General features: G+C 42.5%; 1 protein-coding gene across 2 annotated transcripts in view; it reads right to left on the bottom strand.

Moving 5' to 3' along the window:
- The window catches only part of LOC141264476 (uncharacterized), a 497,614-nt gene that overhangs the window by 412,373 nt on the left and 59,275 nt on the right, over window positions 1-25,966 (bottom strand). For both annotated transcript variants that reach the window (XM_073676751.1, XM_073676752.1), the window contains exons 4-7: window positions 25,575-25,742; window positions 21,741-21,824; window positions 18,985-19,152; window positions 546-788 (exon numbers count right to left, since the gene is read on the bottom strand). In XM_073676751.1, the coding sequence (XP_073532852.1) occupies window positions 546-788; window positions 18,985-19,152; window positions 21,741-21,824; window positions 25,575-25,742 (663 nt within the window). The remainder of the gene's footprint in view (window positions 1-545; window positions 789-18,984; window positions 19,153-21,740; window positions 21,825-25,574; window positions 25,743-25,966) is intronic.

Below are 25,966 nucleotides of genomic sequence, written 5' to 3'. Positions count from 1 at the left end.
CAAAAATTCAGGGATGAACGGACCGCCTGCAGTCCAGACCTTTCACCAACAGAAAATATTTGGCACATTACGAAACAAAAAATCCAGAAAAAAAGACCTAAAACTATGGAGCAGCTAGAATCCTACATCAAACAAGAATGGGAAAACATTCCTCTTCCAAAACTCCACAATTGGTCTCGCCACTTTGTTGTGCATTTGTAAAAAAAGCTTCATAAATGTGTCATAAGAGTTCGCCCTCTACTTCTAAGCCATAAAATAGGTAAACCAAGCAGCACTTAACAATAGGAAAGTGATTTAACCTCTAAGAATACAGTGGAAAGCCATATAACTTTTATGAAGCACTTAGCTGCACCTCAAACCCTCTACACAATCGTCAACTAATAGGTTGGATCCAATCCTACTAGAGATAAACTTGATTTAAAGTAAGCTAAATATGTCCAAACTAGTGTGCATCATCTACATATAGCTGGTGTGCTCGCCTTTCATGTCAAATCTTTACATATTCTTATACCATGTTAATATAAAATGCATGCTTGGCTCATTACCTTCTTTCTGGCATCTTGGTACATGAGATCGGCACACTCCAAGTCTTCTTCCAGAGATAGTACTTTATCCTTGCACTCTTGTATTTTCAGAAGATCTGCTTGATGTTCTGTAGATTCAGAGATCAGATCTTTTTGCATGAGGGAAGCTTTTTGGTTCCACCTTTCTAAGTCAGCAGTGTGAGAACGTTTGGCTTGATCTAGGTCATTCTGAAGTTTCTCTACAATCATCACATAGTTCTGGATCTGAAATACAAAATAACACACTTTCCTATATCTGTAAATGCTTTAGTGCCTTTAACTTTATTCTACTAATTATGAAGAGCTAACCATTGATCAGCTGCCCATTTTGATCCTTTTACTTGGCCCTAACCAACAATAAAAGAGGTCATTAATGTTATTATTAGCTTAATAAAAATGACCCTAATAATAAAAAACAATGTCAATGTAAAGGATGATCATAGAAACGTCCAAAACTAATGGCACACCTGCCCACAGTTTGTAGCTAGTATTATTGTCGTCAATGGAGCTGAGCTTCCCTAGAGTCAAAATGCATGTGAAGGGGTGGCGCGGTTTCTGAAAGAAAGCAATCAGGTTTTTCTGATCCTGGACAACCCTTTTAATCAGGGTTGGGCTGGCCCACCAGAGAATCGGAGAATCCTCCGGTGGGCCCTGGCTTCTCCTTCAGGAGAGTTCATAGTGCAAACCTTGCAGCTGCTATGGGGCTCTTGAGTGGGGGAGAAAGGTGGGCCCTCAGAATCAAATCCTCTGGTGGGCCCAATGTTCTTCAATCTGATACTGCTTTAAATAATAACCGCAGTGGCTATGGCACTAAAGTCAACAGCTGACCGTTCCCAATGGGCTCTCAGGTGTTTGCAAACAGAGTATGATAAAATAATTAGAGATGAGCGGTGTTCGACTCGAACTGTTCGCCAATCTCAAATTCGAGCTGTTTTGGGCGGTGTTCGAGTTGTTCGACGAACCCGAACGATTTGCAAAAAATTCGGCTGTTCGAGGTTATGTTCGATAACTGTTCGTGCACCAAAAGCGTGTCCTGCATGTCTGGTGCTATTTAGAGCACCAATCATGCAGGGATTGTCTGCCACTCACTGTAATACCACAGCCATGGTGGTTGTGGCATTACAGTGATTGCCCAAATCGATGGGAACAGTGCCAACAGTGAAACATGAAAAGCCGGCAATTCAGCAGTGGCATACACCGGTACCCGACAATTTAGAACCGAAAGAATAGAGCTTCACACATAGATTAGATAGATAGAAACATGTCAGCCACATATATACGAAGTACAGTGAAAGTGCTGCTTACTGTACTTGTCATTTAGCGTAAAGGATTTATCAAAAAAAATAATAGTGTTTTCATGCACCGTCTCTTTAAAAAAGCCGGCCGGCAATTCAGCATCTGTACCCGACAATTTATAACAGACAGAATAGAGCTTCACACATAGATTAGATAGATAGAAACATGTCAGTCACATATATATGAAGTACAGTGATAGTGTTGGTTACTGTACTTGTCATTTAGTATTAAGATAAAGGATTTATTATTAAAAAAATTGGCGTGGGGTTCCCCTTAATTTTAGGCTCTAGCGGAGGTTAAGCAGACAGCTGGGGCAGATGTTTGAAACCTGGGAAGGGGGTAATACCCACGGAGCTTCCCAGGCTACTAATATCAGCCCCCAGCTGAATACATAGCCTTTACTAGCTATTAAAATGGGGGACCCCCCCAAAAAAATGACGTGGGGTCCCCCCTAATTTAATAGCTAGCAAAGGCTAGGCAGACAGCTGGGGGCTGATATTAATAGCCCAGGAAGGGAGCCATGAATATTGGCCCCCTCCCAGGCTAGAAACACCAGCCGTCAGCCGCCCCAGAAATGGCGCATTCATAGGATGCGCCAATTCTGACACTTAGCCTCGCTCTTCCACGCTGCCCTAGTGCGGTGGCAGGGGGTAATAGGGCTGGGGTTGATGTCAGCTTATAATGCCAGCTGACATCAAGCCCAGGTTAGTAATGGAGAGGCGTCTATAAGACACCCCCATTACTAACCCCATAGTCAAAGTTAAAAAAAACACAAACACCCAGAATAAAGTCCTTTAATTGAAATAAAGACACAATTCTTTATTGTTCTAAATTAAACCATACTTACCGTCACGCCCATTCCAGCTGAAGCCAACGATCTCCTGTAATAAAAATAAAATAATAAAGCAACCTCATCCTTACCTTTCCATGGTTCCCACGACAGCTTCAGCTCTGCTACATCGAGATGACAGGCTGGACCGCAGCAGAACGCCGCCATCCAGCCTGTCATCCCGCAGACACTGAGAAGAGCAGGCATGCTTGCGCTCCACATTGTCTCTCTGTGACGGCATAAAGATGAGCCGAGGTCATGTCCAATGAACTCGGCTCACCTCATGCACGTCACTTACAGCATGGGAGAATTCTCACGCTGAAGCGCTGAGTGCAGGAGAATTTTCCCACGCTGTCAGTGAGGTGCATGAGGTGAGCTGAGTTCATTGGACATGACCTCGGCTCATCTGGATGCCGTCACAGCGAGACACTGAGGAGCGCAAGCATGCCTGCTCTTCTCAGAGTCTGCGGCATGACAGGCTGGATGGCAGCGTTCTGCTGCGGTCCAGCCTGTCATCTCGATGTAGCAGAGCTGAAGCTGTCGTGGGAACCATGGAAAGGTAAGGATGAGGTTGGTTTATTATTTTTCTTTTATTGCAGGAGATCGTTGGCTTCAGCTGGAATGGGCGTGATGGTAAGTATAGTTTAATTTAGAACAATAAAGAATTGTGTGTTTATTTCAATTAAAGGACTTTATTGTGGGTGTTGTGTTTTTTTTAAATACTTTACTAGAAATTCATGGCGGTCATATCTAATACTGGCGTGACCCCATGAATTTTGGGCTTGGGGCCAGCTGATAATACCAAGCTGGCCCTAACCCCTTTATTACCCAGTGAGCCACCGCACCAGGGCCCTGGATGAGTTGGGTACAGCGCCAGAAGATGGCGCTTCTATGAACGCGCCATTTTCCGGGGTGGCTGCGGACTGCAATTTGCAGCGGGGGGGGCCCAGAAAGCTTGGGTCTCCCTGCGCTGCAGATTCCAGCCCCCAGCTGCCTAGTTGTACCTGGCTGGACACAAAAATAGGGCGAAGCCCCACTTCAATTTTTTTAAATTATTTCATGAAATTCATGAAATAATTAAGAAAAAAAGGCCTTCCCTATATTGTTGTGTCTTGCCAGGTACAAATAGTCAGCTGGTGGTTGGGGGCAGCCCGTTCCTGCCTGCTGTACCTGGCTGGACACAAATATAGTGCGAAGCCCCACTTCAATTTTTTTAAATTATTTCAGGAAATTCATGAAATAATTTAAAAAAAATTGACGTGGGGCTTCGCACTATATTTGTGTCCAGTCAGGTGCAGCAGGCAGGAACGGGCTGCTCCCAACCACCAGCTGCCTATTTGTACCTGGCCGGACACAACAATATAGGGAAGCCCTTTTTTTCTTAATTATTTCATGAAATAATTTAAAGAAAATTGACGTGGGGCTTCGCCCTGTTTTTGTGTCCAGCCAGGTACAACTATGCAGCTGGGGGCTGGAATCCGCAGCGCAGGGAGGCCCAAGCTTTCTGGGCCACCCCCGCTGCAAATTGCAGTCCGCAGCCACCCCGGAAAATGGCGCGTTCATAGAAGCGCCATCTTCTGGCGCTGTACCCAACTCATCCAGGGCCCTGATGCGGTGGCTCACTGGGTAATAAAGGGGTTAGGGCCAGCTTGGCATTATCAGCTGGCCCTAAGCCCAAAATTCATGGGGTCACGCCAATATTAGACATGACCACCATGAATTTCTAGTAAAGTATTTAAAAAAAACACAACACCCAGAAAAAAGTCCTTTAATTGAAATAAACACACAATTCTTTATTGTTCTAAATTAAACCATACTTACCGTCACGCCCATTCCAGCTGAAGCCAACGATCTCCTGAAATAAAAGAAAAATAATAAAGCAACATCATCCTTACCTTTCCATGGTTCCCATGACAGCTTCAGCTCTGCTACATCGAGATGACAGGCTGGACCGCAGCAGAACGCTGCCATCCAGCCTGTCATCCCGCAGACACTGAGAAGCGCAGGCTTGCTTGCGCTCCACAGTGTCTCTCTGTGAGGGCATCCAGATGAGCCGAGTTAATGTCCAATGAACTCGGCTCACCTCATGCACGTCACTGACAGCGTGGGAAAATTCTCCTGCACTCAGCGCTTCAGCGTGGGAGAATTCTCACGCTGAAGCGCTGAGTGCAGGAGAATTCTCCCACGCTGTCAGTGACGTGCAGGAGGTGAGCTGAGTTCATTGGACATGAGCTCACCTTATGCACGTCACTGACAGCGTGGGAGAATTCTCCTGCACTCAGCGCTTCAGCGTGAGAATTTTCCCACGCTGTCAGTGACGTGCATGAGGTGCGCCGAGTTCATTGGACATGAACTCGTCTCATCTTTATGCCGTCACAGCCAGACACTGCAGAGCGCAAGCAAGCCTGCGCTTCTCAGTGTTTGCGGGGTGACAGGCTGGATGGCAGCGTTCTGCTGCGGTCCAGCCTGTCATCTCGATGTAGCAGAGCTGAAGCTGTCGTGGGAACCATGGAAAGGTAAGTATGATGTTGCTTTATTATTTTTCTTTTATTGCAGGAGATCGTTGGCTTCAGCTGGAATGGGCGTGATGGTAAGTATGGTTTAATTTAGAACAATAAAGGATTGTGTCTTTATTTCAATTAAAGGACTTTATTCTGGGTGTTTGTGTTTTCTTTTAACTTTGACTATGGGGTTAGTAATGGGGGTGTCTTATAGACGCCTCTCCATTACTAACCTGGGCTTGATGTCAGCTGGCATTATAAGCTGACATCAACCCCAGCCCTATTACCCCCTGCCACTGCTACAGGGCAGCGTGGAAGAGCGAGGCTAAGTGCCAGAATTGGCGCATCCTATGAATGCGCCATTTCTGGGGCGGCTGACGGCTGGTGTTTCTAGCCTGGGAGGGGGCCAATATTCATGGCACCCTTCCTGGGCTACTAATATCAGCCCCCAGCTGTCTGCCTAGCCTTTGCTAGCTATTAAATTAGGGGGGACCCCACGTCATTTTTTGGGGGGGGTCCCCCATTTTAATAGCTAGTAAAGGCTATGTATTCAGCTGGGGGCTCATATTAGTAGCCTGGGAAGCTCCGTGGGTATTACCCCCTTCCCAGGCTTCAAACATCTGCCCCAGCTGTCTGCTTAACCTCCGCTAGAGACTAAAATTAAGGGGAACCCCACGCCAATTTTTTTTAATAATAAATTCTTTATTTTAATACTAAATGACAAGTACAGTAACCAACACTATCACTGTACTTCATATATATGTGACTGACATGTTTCTATCTATCTAATCTATGTGTGAAGCTCTATTCTGTCTGTTATAAATTGTCGGGTACAGATGCTGAATTGCCGGCCGGCTTTTTTAAAGAGACGGTGCATGAAAACACTATTATTTTTTTTAATAAATCCTTTACACTAAATGACAAGTACAGTAAGCAACATTGTCACTGTACTTCATATATATGTGACTGACATGTTTCTATCTATCTAATCTATGTGTGAAGCTCTATTCTGTCTGTTATAAATTGTCGGGTACAGATGCTGAATTGCCGGCCGGCTTTTTTAAAGAGACAGTGCATGAAAACACTATTATATTTTTTCATAAATCCTTTACACTAAATGACAAGTACAGTAAGCAACACTGTCACTGTACTTCATATATATGTGACTGACATGTTTCTATCTATCTAATGTATGTGTGAGGCTCTATTCCTTCTTGTCTAAATTGTCGGGTACCGGTGTATGCCGCTGCTGAATTGCCGGCCAGCTTTTTTAAAGAAAGCGTCTTCTGAGCAGTTTGTCAGCTTTTGGACACCTTTGAAGGTGTTTTCTATGTGTTTCTATGTGTTTTTGTTTGCCTGCCATTGGTTTTAACGGTGTTCGACGGTGTTCTAAGGTGTTCGACGAACAGTTCGACGAACAGTTCCTCGAACATCCCGGTGTTCGACGAACCGAACCGAACCCGAACACTACGGGGGTGGCTCAACACTAAAAATAATACGTAACCTAATATTATCAACAGGGATAAAAATCGGTCTAACAGTGGTAACAGTAAGGCAAACAATGACAACTAGTGTAGCCAGATATTAGCATCGAACTAGACAAATACTGTTTAATATGCAGTAGGGAAAACTGGATGTGCATGCCATTAAATAGAAAGGAAGGATGAAGATCATGGGGAGCTATGTTGCATATATTACCACACGGACGCACACAAGAGAGATCAGACTATAAAGGCAAAGGCGGAAGGACACGAAAGAGAAGGACTTTTCTGTTCATCAGATTTTAGAAAGGCACATAAAGGCTTATTGTTTAGTTACTAATTTTTATTCTAAGAGGAGCTGATTAAATACCACATCCTGCTTATTCTAAGCAGTTCAGCACATTTTTTTTCACTGCTTTCAATTTGACTTGTAAAATCACCTTAATTTGTTATGCAGGCTTGATATCGCAAGCCAAAAGCCAACATTTGTCAAGTTAAGTTCCTTGAGTATTTCGGGAAATAAGCTAGGAAAATGGTGTTGGGAATATAGATTGTGTATGTATACCTAGAATCTACTGGTACTAATCACTGAAACAAAACTGTTCTTTACAAGTCCACAAGCAAATAGAAATATCTGATTATAAGTCAGGATATAGGAGTTGGTAATAGTATTTAATCATAGACTGTAAGGGCCTATTAACTCAGACAAATCCAACCAAAATGTTTCAATGATATTTCTTATGTACTTGTCAGAAAATGCAACTCTTTTATATTTTCTGCTCCATCATATCACAAAATGCAGTCTCAGATCAGACGCCCTAAACTAATATGGACCCCTAAACCAGAGCCCCTTAAACTAATACCGATTAATTGCACTCCTTAGACTAGAATTCCTAATATTAATCAGATTCTAGACCAATCTTTTGAAACACAGTGTGTAGACCAAACACTCAACGATACCAGTTCCTGCAGCCTTCTTTACTACCTGGTGTTGCAACAAAAAACACTCTACGGTTGTGCCCGGGATATGTGCCTTCTATTCCAGGAATCTGAGAAGTCGCCTTTCTTTCAGAGAGCATCCAAGACATACAGTAGTGTTCAAAATAATAGCAGTGTGTTAAAAAACATGAGTAAAGCACAAAATCTTTATATCTAGTTTTTATTTCCATACATTGGGAACATTGCACACTGTTTTCTAATTCAAAGCATGAAGATAAATGTATATAATTTTTAACTACTTTACAGAAAATAACAAAAAATTAACATTGGGCTGTTCTAAAAAATAGCAGTGTCTGCATTTGTCTTTACAAACTCACAACATGTACTCTTTTTTTTGAGGATTTAGCATTCCTGTGAATTACTAGCCTGATATTTAGTTGTATGCCCACATGTTTTAGAACTGCTCCACATCTATGTTGCAGAGTCAACCAACTTCTGGCACCTGACAACTGTTGCGTTGACTACAGCCCACAATTTTTTGGCATTTGTAGTGACATGAGTGTGTCAGATGTGACAGACAGTTGCCCTGCAGTTGGTCGCAGGAGATCTCTTCATTTGGCATTACAGACACCTTCTTAGATCTGCCTCACTCTAGGACCCAGCGGCTACCTCCCTCTGGCTAATTGACACCCAGACCTGGGTGTTTAAATACTTCCTGTTTGCTATAGTGAGGTGCCGGTGATATTCACATGACCCCCTGTGAAAGCTTGGAGCTGTTGCAGTCTGCTTACTTCCTCTTTGGTGCTAGGAGGACGTGTGTGTAATCTCTCTGAAGTTGGCTCAAGCCAAGTTACTTCTCCCTTGTCTGTCTCCCCTCACTGTCTTTAGTTGTTAGTTGGGACTGACAAGCACTCATCCCCCCCTTCCCTAGCCAGGGCCTAGCTCTAGGGTGATACAGAGTTTTAGGTTCCTGATTGGCGATTGGTGAGAAATCAATATAGGGATGGTACGGAAGACAGGATGATATCAGATCAGCCTAGGGGGTCTCCACCCCCACTTACCTTAGTGTCTGGGCTCCCTTCCCCTCATCCCTCCATGTTGCACTTTGCCTTTCCTACACTGTGCGTGACATTATCACCGGCTGTACAAAAAAAAAAAAACCTGACACTTGGGTTTAATTGTGTTTTTTTTTTTTCCTACTTTCTCCTTGGTATGATGGGTTCAGTTGCAGAGCTCGCAGACCAGCTGCGCGGTCTGTCTCTGGAGGTGAATGACCTCCGCTGTGAGGTTCAGCAACAGCATTAGCGGCTACAGGTCGCTAATGTGGGGGTCCCTGCAGGTAGGCCTGTCCAGCCTGAACCCAAGGTTGCCCTCCCGGACAGGTTTTCAGGAGGTAGGGACAAGTTTTTTTGTGTTCAAGGAGGCCTGCAAACTGTACTTTAAACTTTGTCCTTACTCCTCCGGAAGTGAGGAGCAATGAGTGGGAATTATTATCTCACTATTGCAGGGAGATCCTCAATCCTTGGCTTTTTCTTTACCACAGCATTCGGTTTGTCTCCAGTCTATGGAGTTTTTTTTGGGGGGCCCTGGCCCTCATCTACGATGACCCTGACCTAGTCGCTTTGGCTGAGTCTAGGCTATGTCGCCTTCAGCAGGGGAATTGGTCAGTGGAGACGTACAGTTCTGAAATCCGTAGATGGGCAACGGATTCTAAATGGAATGATTCAGCCCTTAGAAGCCAATTTTGTGAGGGCCTTACTGAAAGGTTGAAAACTGCTTTGGCAGTATATGAAACCCCTAAGTCCTTGGAGGCTGCCATGTTGTTGACTATACGTATTGATAGACACCTTCAGGATAGGCGGGTGAGACCACCTTCTCTGGGGCCTTCTTGTCGGGGTTGTGTATCTCTGCCAGGGGAGTGGTCTGGTGGTGAACCAGTGCTCAGGGAGGTGGAGGATCCCATGCAGTTAGGGGGGTGCCTCTGCATCATACATTTCCCCGGAGATTTGCAAGAAAAAAGGTGTATTATTTTTTGTGGGAGAAAGTGACATTTTATTGGGGCCTGTCCTTCAGTTCCTAAGTAAAAGGAGACTCGATTAATCCTTGGTAGTCTGGAGTTGAATAATCAAGGGGTGCAGGTTCCCTGTTTGTCTTGACAGCAGAGGTGGTGCTAGAGAGCAAAACCGATAATTTCTGTGTTTGTTGACAGTGGAGCTGGAGTCAGCATGGTTGATGCTGAGTTTGTGAAAATTCATGGTGTTGCTTGCTGTACTTTAGCTAACCCAAATCCCATCTTCCCAATTGACTCAGCGCCACTTCCACAGAAAGCATTAACTTAGATTGTACATAAAGTAAAACTGAGGGTGGGGTAGGTTCATTGTGAAATAATCCCTTGCCATGTCCTGGACAGTCTTCCCACCCCAATTGTTTTGGGTCTCCCCTGGTTGGTGAAACATAATCCGTTGGTGAATTGGCAAGACGGGGAGATCATTGAATGGGGAGATTACTGCCATGAGAACTGTTTATATATTTCCCTTGCTACAGTCTTTACAGAAATATTACCTGCTTTTCTGTCTGGTTTTGAGGATATTTTTTCTGAGAGGGGGGTGTTAGGATTTGCCTCCTCATCGTGCATATGACTGTCCTACTAACCTGACCCCCGGAGCTAAACTACCAAAGTCTAGACTGTATAATCTTTCTGGCCCTGAGAGACAAGCCATGAAGGATTTCATTGCGGAAAGTCTGGAGAAGGGACACATCAGGCCCTCATCTTCGCCCGTGGCGGCAGGGTTCTTCTTCATGAAGAAAAAAGTTTATATATGAAATAGATTTCCGGGAAATAAATCAAATTACCATCTAGGATTCATACCCTCTTCATCTGATACCAGATTTGTTCAGCCAGGTTGTGTGAGCTAAGGTATTCTCCAAGTTGGATTTAAGGGGAGCCTACAATCTGGTTATAATCAGAGAAGGGGATGAATGGAAAACAGCATTCAATACCCCTGAAGAGCATTTTGACAGTCTGATTATGCCTTTCGGTTTGACCAATGCACCTGCGGTGTTCCAGCATTTTATAAATGATATCTTCCATCACTTGGTAAGGAGGTTTGTGGTGGTCTATGTGGACGATATTTTGGTTTACTCACCTGATTTTGAGACACATCGGGGGCATGTTAAACAGGTACTCCAGATACTAAGGGATAACAAACTTAATGCCAAACTAGAAAAATGTGTTTTCGCCGTTCAGGAGGTGCAGTTCTTGGGGTACTTGTTGTCATCTTCGGGTTTTCAGATGGATCTGGAGAAGATCTGTGCAGTCCTTGATTGGGACCATCCCGAGAACCTGAAGGCTCTAACAACGTTTTCTGGGCTTTTCTAATTTCATCCAAAATTACTCAGTAATCGTGATACCCCTTACTGACCTGACTAGGAAGGGGTCTGATTTTTCCAAATGGTCGGATTCCTCCCTCCAGGCTTTTTCTTCCTTGAAGAATTGTTTTGCCATGGCACCTAAACTCAGTCAACCAGATGTTTCCCAACCCTTTATTGTAGAGGTTGATGCGTCGGATGTGGGGGTTGGGGCTGTGTTGTCTCAGGGTCCATTCCCCGGTAAATGGCGTCCATGCGCTTTCTTTTCTAAAAAGTTGTCTTTGGCTGAGAGAAATTATGATGTGGGTAATAGGGAACTTTTGGCGATCAAATTAGCATTCAAAGAATGGCGACATTGGTTGGAGGGTGCTGTACATCCTATTACTGTTATTACTGACCATAAGAACCTGTCATATCTCCAGTCAGCTAAACGTCTCAACCCTATGCAAGCCAGATGGTCCCTATTTTTTACTAGGTTCAAATTTATTGTTACTTTTCTTCCAGGGGTCAAAAATGTCAAGGCTGATGGTTTGTCCCTGAGCTTCCCCGGTGGTGGGGACCATGAGAACCCAGCCCCGATATTACAGAAGGGGGTAGTCATTTCGGCATTGTATCCTGAACTGGAGGGTGAGGTGTTGGAGGTTCAGGGGGACGCCCCTTCCTCCTGCCCTTCAGGAAGGTTATTTGTACCATCTAATTTCCGCCGCAAAGTAATTAAGGAACATCATAACTCTGTGCTTGCTGGTCATCCAGGTGGTAAGGCAACCGCGGACCTCTCCGCTCATAGATTTTGGTGGCCGTGGTGCCATCGGGATGTGATTGAACAAGTATCTGCTTGTAGTATTTGCGCGCAGTCTAAGGTTTCACATACCCGTCCATCTGGTACTCTTCTTCGGCTACCTATCCCTAGTAGGCCATGGACACACTTGTCCATGGATTATATTACTAATCTACTGGTTTCTGCAGGCAAAACTTTGATTTTGGTGGTTGTAGATAGGTTCAGTAAAATGCCAAGACACTTGCTCAGGTGTTTATAAATGAGATCGTGAAGCTTCACGGGTTTCCCTCCGATGTGGTGTCAGATCGGGGGACCCAGTTTGTTTCCAAGTTCTGGAAAGCTTTTGGTTCTTGACTGGGGGTGCAGCTGTCCTTTTCCTCTGCCTTCCACCCTCATTCAAATGGACAGACCGAGAGTGTCAATGAGAATTTGGAGACCTACCTCAGGTGTTTCATCTCCGAAAATCAGGAGGATTGGGCATCCTACATCCTGCTGGCAGAGTTTGCCATTAATAATTATCATCAAGAATCCACTAGCTGGTCACCGTTCTTTGGTGCATATGGTTACCACCCACAGTTTGCTACCTTTAGTGGGGGAGGAGCTTCGGGAGTTCCTGAGGAGGAACGTTTTGCTTCGTTGCTCTCCTCGGTGTGGCGGGGGGGTCTGAGTAATTTAAAGATCATGGGAGACAGGTATAAACGTATGACTGACAGAAAACACTTGCCAGGTCCGGACCTGAATGTGAATGACTTTTTGTGATTGTCTACCAGGAATATCAAGTTGAAAGTCCCTTCTTTGAAGCTGGGACCTAGGTTTATTTGTCCCTATAAAAATAACCGCAATCATTAACCCAGCAGCGTTTCGTCTTGAGCATCCTCAGGCCCTTAAGGTCCACAATGTTTTCCACAGGTCCTTACTCAAGAAATATGTGGAACCTCTTGAGCCCTCACACCTACCGCTGCCCCCAATAATGGTTGATGGTAATCTGGAGTTTCAGATTTCGAGGATTGTAGATTCTCGTCTCCAACGTCGTTCCCTACAATACTTGGTGAACTGAAAGGGTTATGGTCCAGAAGAGAGGATGTGGGTTTCAGCATCAGACGTGAAGGCTCCCAGGTTTCTTGGTTCGTTTCACACCTCTTATCCTGAGAAACCTGGTCCTGAGTGTCCAGAGGCCACTCGTAGAGGAAGGGGTACTCTCACGGGTGTGTTAGATGTGACAGACAGTCGCCCTGCAGTTTGTTGCAGGAGATCTCTTAATTTGGCATTACAGACATCTTCTTAGATCTGCCTCACTCTAGGACCCAGAGGCTACCTCCCTCCGGCTAATTGACACTCAGGCCTGGGTGTTTAAATACTTCCTGTTTGCTATAGGGAGGTGCCGGTGATATTCACATGACCCCCTGTGAAGGCTTGGAGCTGTTGCAGTCTGCTTACTTCCTCTTTGGTGCTAGGAGGACGTGTGTGTAATCTCTCTGAAGTTGGCTCAAGCTAAGTTACTTCTCCCTTGTCTGTCTCCCCTTGCTGTCTTTAGTTGTTAGTTGGGACTGACAAGCACTCATCCCCCCCCCCTTCCCTAGCCAGGGCCTAGCTCTAGGGTGATACAGAGTTTTAGGTTCCTGATTGGCGATTGGTGAGAAATCAATATAGGGATGTTAGGGAAGACAGGGTGATATCAGATCAGCCTAGGAGGTCTCCACCCCCCCCTCTTTCCTTAGTGTCTGGGCTCCCTTCCCCTCATCACTTCGTGTTGCACTTTGTCTTTCCTACACTGTGCATGACATGTTGGCTTTGCCTCAGAAACAGCATTTTTGATGTCACCCCACAAGTGTTCTATCGGATTAAGGTCCAATGATTGGGCTTGCCACTCTATGACCTCAATTTTGTTGGACAGGAACCAAGATTTTGCTCATTTACTTAGTGCTTAGGGTCGTTATCTTGTTGAAACATCTATTTCAAAGGCATATCCTCTTCAGCATAAGGCAACATGACCTCTTCAAGTATTTTAATATATGCAAATTGTTCCATGATCCCTGGTATGCAGTAAATAGGTCCAGCACCATAGTAAGAGAAACATGCCCATATCATGATGCATGTACCACCATGCTTCACAGTCTTCAAAATGTACTGTGGCTTGAATGCAGAGTTTAGGGGTCGTCTGACGAACTGTCTGAGGCCCTTGGACCCAAAAAGAACAATTTTACTTTCATCAGTCCACAAAATGTTTCTCCATTTCTCTTTAGGCAAGTTGATACTTTGGCAAATTGTATCCGCTTCAGTACATGTTTGTTTGTTTTTTTAACAATGGAAGTTTGCAGGGACTTCTTGCTAAGAGATTAGCCTCACACAGGTGTCTTCTGACTGTCACAGTACTCACAGGTAACTTGAGACTTTCTTTGATCATCCTGGAGCTGATTGGCTGAGCCTTTGCCATTCTGGCTATTCTTCTATCCATTTGAATTGTAGTCTTCCATTTTCTTCCAGGTCTCCCTGATTTTGCTTTCCATTTTAAAACCATTGGAGATCATTTTCGCTAAACAAGCCCATCATTGTCTGCACTTCTTTATAAGTTGTACCCTCTCCAATCAACTTTTTAATCAAAGTACGCTGTTTTTCTGAACAATGTCTTGAACGACCCATATTTGGCTATGTGCACACAAAGCGTTTTTACTGTATTTCTGCGGCGGTTTTTCCACTGCGAAAATGCTTGCCAATCGGTCTGCCAGCTATAGCAATGGTAATCCTGATGTGCTGTGCACATGATGCAGAAATTTCCGCTCAGGATTACCATTGTGGAAAGAAACGCAACATGTCCATTGTTCGGGCGCTTCCGCCGCAAATTAGCACCCATTGACTTGAATTGAACCACAGCAAATCCGCAGGATTTGCTGCGTTTCAATTAAAGCCAATAGCCACGAATTTGCGGCGAAAATGTCGTGGGGGTGGTAACTGGGTCGGGAGAGGAGGACTACTACTCCTCTCATCCGACCGCCGCTCCTGCTGATAACAGCGAAAGTGGCTCGGCTAGCGGGAGCATTAGTCTGCTCTGCCAAGCCAGCGTGCCCACGATGTTCTCCTCCCGGCGGTACACTGCACTGAAGATTAAGGGCTTCACGGACAGAGTACAATAAAAAAAATTTTTTACAACACTTTTTTATTTCATTAAAATACTTTATTCTGTCTTTTATTGAAAAGGCGGAGATAAATTTACCACGCAGTTAGTAATGGGGGCGTCTTATAGACGCCCTCCATTACTAACCTGGGCTTCACATCAGACGCCAATACAAGGCTGATGTGAACCCCAACCCCATGACCCCACTCGCCACACCTACAGGGAAGTGGGAAGAGCGGAGGCTAAGTGCCATATTTCTGGGACTGTTGAGGGGTGATATCAATAGCTGGGGTGGGGGCTTGTATTCATGGCCCCTTCCCTGGCTATTAATATCAGCCCGCAGCTGTCCGTTTAGCCTTTTCTGGTTAGATTTTATAGAGGGAACCAACATCAATTTTTTCTGGGGTCCCCCTGTAATCTAGCCAGTAAAGGCTAAACAAACAGCTGTGGGCTGATATTAACAGCCAGGGAACATTTTTTGCTAATGGCCCCTTCCCCGGCTTTCCCTCTGCTGGTTTTAAAAATGACGCGGGAGCCCACACCATTTTTTTTTTTATTTCTTTTTTTTTTATTTTAGTCTCTGTGCCCACAATCCGGATGTAGCAGCGCTTTGGACACATATTTTTTGCTGCGTGCAAATGTTGCATTCTATTTAACGCAGGTAAATCCACATGTGTTCACTGAACCATGCGTATTTACCGCATTCAATACCTTCTAGTGGTCACATTTCTGTTGCAGAGACTAGCAACTCCGCAAGAGAATTTGACATGCTGCAGTCCTGAAAGACGCGCCGCATGTCAGTGTCCATGGGTGATTCGCAGCCTCTGATGCACGCATAGATCCCATCCAAGATGTTGTACTATCTGGACGCTGCGGGTTTGACGCTGCATAAACACGCAGCATCAAACCTACAACGGCTCCTGACCGTGGCCACGTACCCAGACTCACATGCAGTATGTCCATTTCTGTAGCGGACATGCTAGTCTCCGCTGCAGATTTTGTCTGATGGAAGTGTCATTATATGCGGTGGATTCACATGTACTGACAACAAAACTGCAGCATTAGAACACCGCATTTTGGACGCAGCAAAAATACACTGCATTTAAAGCGCTGCTGAGTGCTGATCGGGGGGACGTAGCGGCTAACGAAACAGCTGTGAGCTGTTAATAATGGCCAGGGACCATGTTTGCAAATGGCACTTTCCTAGGCTAAAAATAGCAGCTCACAGCTGCCGCATAAATTACATGAATGGAAATGATAATGAGATTGGGCGAATGGGATTAGCTGACACCTAGCTCTTTTGTTTGGTGATGACAAAGTGTCAATCAGACGCTTTCATCACCAAACCTAATTAAAGAGTTAAATCAACACACAGACAGAGAGCAAACACTTTATTTGAAATACAACAGACACATTCTTTAATCATTTAAATTAACCAATATACTCACCCCAGTTCTGACGGTAATCAAAGGGTTTAAGCAATGTCTGACCAAATAACTTTATTTAGCTCCAAAAAGCATTCATTGATGTACAAAAACACTTAAAAATGCTTCAAAAACCACATAAAAAATGCGCGTTGTTTTCCGCAGCATTTTTCCTGCCAAGGAGATACAGAAACACTCAAGAAATTTATGCTTCAAATCCTGACCGTGCGCACATAGCCTTTCTCAGGCTTACAAGGAGAAATGCATGCACCTGATTCACACCTGTTTCTTCATAGAATGATTGACCTCACTAACTGAACTCCACACTGCTGTTATTTTGAACACACCACCTTTCAATTAATTATTCAAATACACAGACTCAAAAACATGCAGATCATGAATGCGGAGTCTGTTGGTTTTCTTAGAATCTACTGCACCAACTGGTAAATTGTTTGACATGTGGTAATATAATTTATGCGAAAAATAGTTATTAATCTGGTTAGCCATATTGGACTGCTATTATTTTGAACACTACTGTACCAGGATTATTAGCAAATACTGTATACTATCATGCACCCTAAGAGACGGCTATAACATTTTGGTTATTAACCAAAAAGCCATTGACTGACTTCTTTATTGTTTAATCCATTGTGTCAGATTTCCAGCGATAGAAATATCTGAGCTGTGCCAAAGGGTGTTGAGTATTTCAACATTTTGGAAATCAGCAACACATTATCTTTTAAAGATATTTATCATTATATTTTTGAGAGCAATATGACCATATATATAGTTTGGGAGGGGCTCGATCGTTCTAAAAACAGGAATCTGTCACCAGGTTTTTGCCAACTAATCTAAGGGAAGCATAATGTAGCGAAAGAGACCTTGATTCCAGCGATGTGTCACTTACTGGGCTGCTTGATGTAGTTCTAACAAAATCACAGTTTTATCAGCAGGAGATTATCACTAGTGGACTACTAAACCTACTGCCATGTAGTCCTCCATATTCATGAGCTATGTATTACCCCACCCCCACCACTGATTGGCAGCTTTCTGCCTTTGAACAGTGTAGTGTTGTGGGTGGGGTTATACAGAGATCAGCACTCACAGAACTAGTACAGCAGATAAAACAGTGATTTTATGAAAACTACACTAGGCAGCCCAGTAAGTGACATCACTGAAATTAGGGTGTCTGTTCCTACATTATGCTGCTCTTAGATGGGGTTGCAAAAACATGGTGACAAATTCCCTTTAAACACCATTTAATCAGAGGCATTAATTAGTAAGCAATGAGGCTAAGGTTACACTGTGACTTGTAGTGGAGAGACAAGTTCACATGGTCTAGTTACCAAATTTCAACTAATAATAATGAATGTTGTTACATTGCGACTTGAAAGTTGCCATGGTCCTACAGTTTCCAGTAATACAACCCAGCTGGATTTTTATGTAACCAAATTCCAAAACATCAGTATCTTCTTCCTTGGTCACATTTGAGATCTTAATATTTTGTGGCCACGAGTTGCCGTGTAGCTTTAGCCTTGGCCTGAATACGCACATCCATGTTTCAAGGTCAAATAATGGAACACTATTCACAGGCTAGCCACGGTCTCATGATCTGAACTCGACAGCCTCGTAGGCATTAGAAAATTGAGGAGATCCTGCAAGGGCAGAATCGAGGTAAAGATAAAACTTTCATTTATTGAAAAAAGTTTAAAACCAGGGTGTATATAAAATCATGGTGTGATACATCAGAAGACAACGGGTTTACGAGTTTCGAGCAGAAGCTCTTAATCACAGTCATGGATTCAATAAATGTAAGTTTTATCTTTATCTTGATTCTGTGGATTCTTTCTATTTCCTACTGTTTAATTTCACCCAGTAACCGGACTGGAGCTATTCTTGCACCGCACCCATAATGGAATCTCTCCTACACCGGTGAGCTGATGCCTACGCCTTTTTTCTCAGCCTCATAGGCATACATGAGCCTGTCGAGTTTGGCTCGGTAGACCCGTGGCTGGGTTGTGCATCACAGTCCATACTCGGACGTTTGACTCCGGTCTTAGTCTTAGCATCAGATCCACAATAAGAATTGAATGACTATAGCTCACAGTATAGCCCCAATATAGTAACATTCAGAATATTCACAGGAGAAGACTGGCCCCATGATAACAATAGAGGTGGAGGTGGGCCTTTCATCATATGCCTTTGTTTAAACTGTTCAGTAAGTGGAGCACGTGGAGTTACTAATTTAGAGATTATCTCATCACACTATAAAACGTGCTTGAATGTATATATGGCTTTTGATCCCACGTCTACTTCTAAAATCAAGAACATGCAGAGATCTGGGAAGAGTAAATGCTCAACTTGAATTCCATAAAGCAATCTGCCAACCTGTCAACTTCACTCACACAATGTTATTATTTAACTTGATGAATGGGGCGTCTGCTTAAAAGGAAAACTGTACAGTTGATGGAACAATTAGATTTTTTTCCCCCCATTAAAGGGCATAAACTGTGTAAATGAGAAGTTTCAGTGTTAAGCAATTTAATGTTCAAGTATCTACCATTACTGAATAATTAAGCATGATCATCTTTCTAGATCTGCTTGACACAACATAGAAAATTGTTGGATCTCTTATGCAGAGATCTTATATAATATCTGTTGATTAACCTCTTATGAAATATGGTCTATTTACCTGGCCAAGATGGATCTCCTGTTCGTGAGAGAGCAGCTGCTTTGCCTTTTCAGCTTGGTTCAGTCTATCCTCCTGATCATTGTTTTTTTCCCACAATTCCCGAGATTCACTTTGTAGAGATTTAATCCTTTGCTGAAGCCTTGAAACTTCAACTTCTTGGAGACTCAACTAAGAAATAAAAAAAATAAACAGAAAAAAATGTAAAAATGTTTTTGTCTCTTAGGCTAAGTTCACACTGAAGTTCGAAGTTTTGTTTTAATGTTTAAATTATAGAAATAGCAAATGACAACTTCAGAATGAAACTGATCTATTCTATGAGGGACAAAAAGAGAACCACACAAACTCCATTGTAATTATTTTAATGGGAAAAATAGCACTCTCTGTTTTTCTTCTGATAAAAATAATAGGACTTGACACGGAGCCTCCTAACAGGGGCCCCGACACAAGGTTGAATATAGCCTAAAGAAGTTGCCTGGTTGCACTAATTGGCAAAATAGGGAATTTTTATCCCTAAGGTAACACATATCCCCATTAGAATGAAGCGGCAGAGCGCATGCTCGGTTGCATAGATGGGGATAAAAATACCCATTTTGCCAGAGGAGGCACTTACTCGTATATCCTCATTAGAATGGAGCGGCTGTGCGCATGCCTCACCACTGCTCCATTCATTCTCTATGTGGCTGCCGAAAAAATCAGCGCGCACGCAATAGGGAGTGAGCATGAACACTGCTACTCCATTGTAATGGGTATAAAAATTCTCTGTACAGACGATAACTGCAGGTTCAAGATATTGGACTCCCACTGATCAATAAGCCATCATCCATCCTGTAGATAGGTGATATCTAGGTTTCACCACCCAATACCTTCAAATGGTGATGTACTTGGATAGAAGCATGAATGACAAAAACATCAGTTTCGTAAAGGAGAAGAAAGACATCTTGGAAGCAGTTACGTTATTCACCATCTCATGACACAGTATTAGTCAAAACAAGAGCAATAATGCACATAAAGGGGGCCATATAGCAAGGTCAAATTAGGCTTAGGTGTTGAATTATGCCAGAACAGAAGGGGTGAGTGTTTATAACATTCCTCCATTCATCCCTAATGACCCTTGAGTAAATTTTCCAACCACTCATTCGAGGCTTTAAGATGGATATTCTGATGACCTATTCTTTGATCTATGGGTTTATGACACCTGTCACCCCTTCCAATAAGCACTAACTATCTTGTGTAGCTGCCAGAATTATACAGTGTGTACAGAGCCAGAACAATTTAGCTCAATACACTGCGTAGTGGTTGTTCTTGAGTACTGAAGTGAATGGGAGCTGAGTTGCAGTACCCAAGAACAACCACTATACAGTGTACAGAGCAGTGGTGTCCTCTTCTGTACACTGAGTAGTTTCAATGTGGATGAAGATTAGCAGCACAACTTTTGGCAGATGGTAATAGATAAGTGCAAAACGATTCTCTCTCAGTCCCAGGGATGGTAAAAGCATACAGAGGAAGGTTTGCAGAACTCCAAAGTATCTTAAAAAAAACAACCATTTGTGCTGTGAACCTTCCTTTTGTACACTGCGTAGGTGCTGGTAGCAGGTCCGTTATGGGGGTGCTGTGTATTGGATCCTTATTGATCTGATAGCGATTACCTATCTTGAAGAGGGATAACCAATATCTTGGTCTTGAATGACCCTTTTAATTAGCAATGCAATTCCTCTGGAAAGGGAAACCCTCTATCCAGTTGGTCTTACTACCTAATATCAAAGAGGATGGGACCATTAAGAACTGGGCCTTGAATCTCCAAGAGCCCTAGAGCAGGGTTCCCCAACTCCAGTCCTCAAGGCCCACCAACAGGTCATGTTTTCAGGATTTCCTTAGTATTGTACAGGCAATAATTCCATCACCTGAGCAACACTAAGGAAATCCTGAAAACATGACCTGTTGGTGGGCCTTGAGGACTGGAGTTGGGGAACCCTGCCCTACAGAAAACACACAGTCGGACTTTATGGTACATCTGCTCTGCAATGCCTAAATGGGAATCATTAATTGCATTACCAATTTCTAAGGCGACCCTGTACCCTACTGTTCTACGTGGTCAGAGGTAGAAAGCAGACGCCTAATGTCATATATTGATTGGTTGCTAATAAAGGGAAAAATAAATAATTTCTCTTTTGAAAGAAATCTTTATTTCATTTTTAGCATAGCCAGAATATAAGAGTCAAAAGGAAAATCTAAAGCCAGTAAATATACTAAATTGTGGCTACTGAACTAAATGTTTTCTGAGGTGTGCTCTACCTGGTGTAATAAATTCAGGGTTACACTGCTACAAAACCCACTAAAAATCCAGATTGCATAATTTTCATTAATTTAATAGAAGATTTTCAATAATAAGCAGCGCCGTCCCATTGTGACAGCACATATTCATCATTTAGATTGTTACTATGCAACAAGGTCAGCGCTTGCCTCTCACTGAATTAAACCAAGTGACTTGTGTATACCCCAACTTCCTTCTATGAATCTGAAATTGTTTATTGTTGCACATAGTGCGATGGGCAACACAAAGGTCAACAATGACAGCAAAGCCCCCTCCGAAGGACTAAACCTTTAATTCCAATATCTCGGGGACTGTACATTTAAGTGCGCCATGCACAGAGGAAATGGTAGAGAAGGAGCTGAGCATTTCCATCTTACCAACAGCTACGGATACTGAGGAATGATCTGTGAACAGACGTTTCAGTCTAAACTCTCAGAGTACTTACTTCTTCTTGAGTGCCAAAATATTTCTCCTGTGATGTTTTCAAGTCTGTTTTAAGTTGTAAAATGATTTGATCTCTGTTATTAACCTAAAAAAAAAAAAGAATATCAAAATTAAATACAGATGGAGAATAAGCGAGAGTTAGGACACCGGAATGAATAACTAACTTCATTCAAAACTAACTTGAGCAAGACAAGGCATTGTGCTCTCAACCTCTTTGTGTCATCTCTTTTCCTTGCTGGTTCCTTTCAATGCACGATTCCTTAGATATTCCACACAAAGGGCAATACCACGTTACAGGACTACAGACAAACCTGTAAAGTGCTGTAGGAACTAAAACTGTCCAGTTTAACCCCTTCACGTACCAACGAGCTCTTCAAGGATAAACAGAAGACACCGCAGATGTCTACCCATACAAATGACATATCTACTAGGAAAGGGGGCTCGTCTCTTGGGAGCAAATAGATAAGCCATGTATTTTTTTTGTATCTGATCCTAATGTTTCTCTACATATAATAGTTACAAAAATGGAGAGTGGCCAGGCCAAGCATGACTAGTACCCTCCTTTGCCTTTTTTCATAAAACTTAAATGGAACCTGCTAGCAGGTTTTTAGACCCCAAAGTATCGTCATCATCGTAAAGTACCTGTAATGATGATTACTTCCATATCTTTATAAGATAAGTTAATATCTCTGTTGTTTCATAATCCATCAGCAAATTCTTATGTAAAAGAGCTTGGCTTGCATTTACAACTTTCCGATTGCGCGAGATCTCAGTGTCTGTGACCTGCTTCCTTCCTGAGATCTCAGTGTCTGTGACCTGCTTCCCTTCCAGAGATCCCGCGCCAGAGCTGTCATTCCTGGGCCAGGAAGGTATAGAAGTAATCATCATTATAGGTACCTTATTGTGTGTGATATTACTTTGGGGTCTAAAAACTTGCTTACAGGTTCCCTTTACCCTGCAGCGTGTTAATTCAATCAGTAGTCAGAAATCTAGGATATGTAGTATACTACTCTGAGGGACACATTTTATTATATTTTTTTCAATATCATTGTTAAAATCCTTGCCCAAAAAATGGCTAAAACTGTGGATAGATTGCTTTTTTATTAGCTTGTCTAACATGTCTCTTTTAGTAACACCGCAAAATTACAATGATTAAAGTATCTTTTGTTGAAAATATGCGTTGTGCCATTTTAGAAAAAAAAAAGATAAATGGGTGTTACTATTCAATGGGTGGGTCTCTACAATCAGGACTGATTGTATACTATCAGTCTGTGTAAGGAAAAACCCACAACTTGTGACACCCAGTTGGCAATTTTTAAAAAAAAATACTAGATAGAATAACAGGAACAGGACAATGCACAGTTATAAGAAAATCTATATTAAAGGTATTTACTAAAACTGACATGTTAAGAAACCTCACATATCCTCTTTGAGAAATGACTAGTCATTAGGGTTGAGCGAGTATGTTCTGTCCGAGTACGCTCGGGCCGAGCTCCAAGTATTTACAGCTGCTCGGTGATAAGGTTAAATCGCTCCCATGTGTATGATTTGCAACTGTTTGGCAGCTTTATTACATGGGAGGAATGTGTAAGAAATAGACATTCCTCACATGTAATAAAGCTATCAAACAGTTGCAAATCATGCACACGGGAGCGATTCAACCATATCACCGAGCAGCTGTAAATACTCGGAGCTCGGCCCGAGCAAACTCGGCGAAAGGGTTAATAGAACATACTCGCTCAACACTACTAGTCATCTTTCTTGAAAAAGACAATACATGGTCTTGATCCTTGGCAGAGTTTCTACTCATGCTCCGTCACCTGTGCAGAGGTCATAATTCAGGGAGAGGAAGGAGGTGATACCATCGCCTAATATATATGTGTGATCTATAACCTACATTTTTTATCTTTCTTATGATGATAATAAGATAATTACTGAAAATAATGTTTACAGAACAATGTCGGCCTACTATGAGGCTCAGTGACCAGATTGCAAATTGCTAAATTTAAAAAAAAATTAAAACAGATAATAGCATAAAAAATAAGATTTTTCACAAAATCATGTTAAAATCATTAGAGAGTCAATAAGCCTTATTTTTAATGCAATTATCCTTAAGGCATTGGAAAATTCAGATTTATTTTTAATACAACTCATCACCTAATTTTGCTTCCTTCTCTCCCAACCACTATGCCACTCTGCTGTTTGAATGTCCAGCTCCTGCTCCTTCAGAAGCTCCTTTCAAATGCTGCTCAGCAAGATTTTTACCCTATATTCAAACTACATGTGAGCAGGACTTCCCTTTCTGAGCCTCTCTGCTCCCAACCCCACACTCAGACAGGGAATGTCCTGTACACAGATTGTTTGTATAGATATTGCTGAGCAGTAGTTAAAAAGAGCCTCTGAAGGTGCATGAATTGGGATTGAAACAGCACACCAGCAATGTGTTGGGGAGAGAAGAAAACGAAAAAAGGTAATAAAGTATATTACAAAAATGATTAACTGTGCAATGCCTGTGGGAAAATGAAATAATAAAAAAATAGACCGAGCACTCCACCCATCAGCCTATGGCGGTTTTAATCACAGCGGGATCCTACCTACCCATATAACTGTGGGCCAGCAGCCCAGGAGAGGCACATGTTATGTTAGGTTCCCAGCAAAGAGGATCGCCTTGTCGTTGGCTGCTGGGCACTCATGAATTGCCAATTTATGTACTAAGTAGCTTTTGTTTTATTTCCTATTTTCTAAAGCAGTAATGCAATTATAATTTCATATATTTCATGCTTGCATGCTATAGAAGTATATAGTGCAACTTTGTTAGTTATATATGGAGGTGGATACTCTTAGTATGCACCTGTACACACCTGTTCTCTGTTTTAAAGTGACGGTCAGTCTTTGATATTTGTATGCATAGGCTCTCTGACTGAACACTCCACCTATCAGCCTACAGAGGTTTTAGTCACAGCAGGATTCTACCTACCCATAATTACATGCTAGCAGCCCAGGAGAGGTACATGTTAAGTTCTCAGCAAAGGGGATCGCCTTGGGATTGGCTGCAAGGCACACATGAATTGGCCAATTTATCTGCTAAATATGTTAGTTTTTTTCCTATTTTCTAGAGCAGTAATGCAATTACAATTTCATATATTTTATGGTTGCATGCTATAGGATAACAGAGTGCAACTTTATTTGTTAGAAAATACACTTGACTTACTTTTTAAAAATATGTTTAAAATAAAAAAGTATTTTTCTTATGACACATTCCCTCTAAGGTAGTATCCTTGATTCCTTGTTAATTAGGATGTACTATTTGGAATGATATATCGGAAAAATGCTAATTAGTCTGAATAACACACAAATCCAAAAATGAATAAAAATGGCACTAAAATAAGAAGCATATACACTGGCAGCTGATGCTTAGGGATGCAGATGACGTCATCACCAATAATATGCATCGGTTATGTGTTGATGAGCAGTATTTTAGCTGCAGTAATGAGGTAGCTCAAGGAAGCACTGGAAGATGTTCACAGTAAGAACAAAGTCCAATAGTATTTGCTAATTTATATCCTTTGGGTTTTTTTCACATTACAAATACCTGTCACAACTTTGTTTTTTTTCTCCAACTAAATCTAGCACTAAACACAGTAAAGACTTGACAGACGCTGCAAACAGATCATGAAAGAAAAATGAGTTGCATTACTTTTAAAAGTAATGACGCATTCGCTGTTGCTATTTGTGAAGAACACAGGTTACAAATGACATGCCTTGTTATATACTGTAAAGTTGTAATTGACAAGAGAGGAGGGGGTAATGTATTGTAACACACACAGACACACACCTCTTGTTGTGCAGTTTTATGTCTCTCTGTGACAACTGCCAGCTTTAGCTCCAGTCTCTTCCTTTCTTCACTCATCTTGGAAATGTCCTGGGACTGCTGCATGATTTGCTCTGTCAGCTGAATATGTTCTTCCTTAAGTTTATGTAGAAGTTTGTCCCGGTGGAGCAACTGGATGTAAAACAGATAAATGCAAGGTTCATTTCAAATATTGCTGTCCCATCTTCACATTATGTTCCCTAAAGTGGAGCCTAATCCTCTGAAGGAATTGCATCTAATTTGAGCAAAAAGCTGCTTGTATCTTGAATATTCACAACATGCAAGTACATAGACTCCTAAAGACTTGAAAAGAAATGGCATTTTTGACAGCTGTTTGCTTGGGCCATAGATGTAAG

Source organism: Phyllobates terribilis, unplaced genomic scaffold (assembly GCF_046119375.1).
Source record: "Phyllobates terribilis strain yellow unplaced genomic scaffold, ASM4611937v1 Scaffold_4__5_contigs__length_816908805, whole genome shotgun sequence".
Classification (NCBI taxonomy): Eukaryota; Metazoa; Chordata; class Amphibia; order Anura; family Dendrobatidae; genus Phyllobates; species Phyllobates terribilis.
The sequence above is the reverse complement of the archived record's forward strand: the minus strand, read 5'-3'. Positions and strand labels throughout refer to the sequence as shown.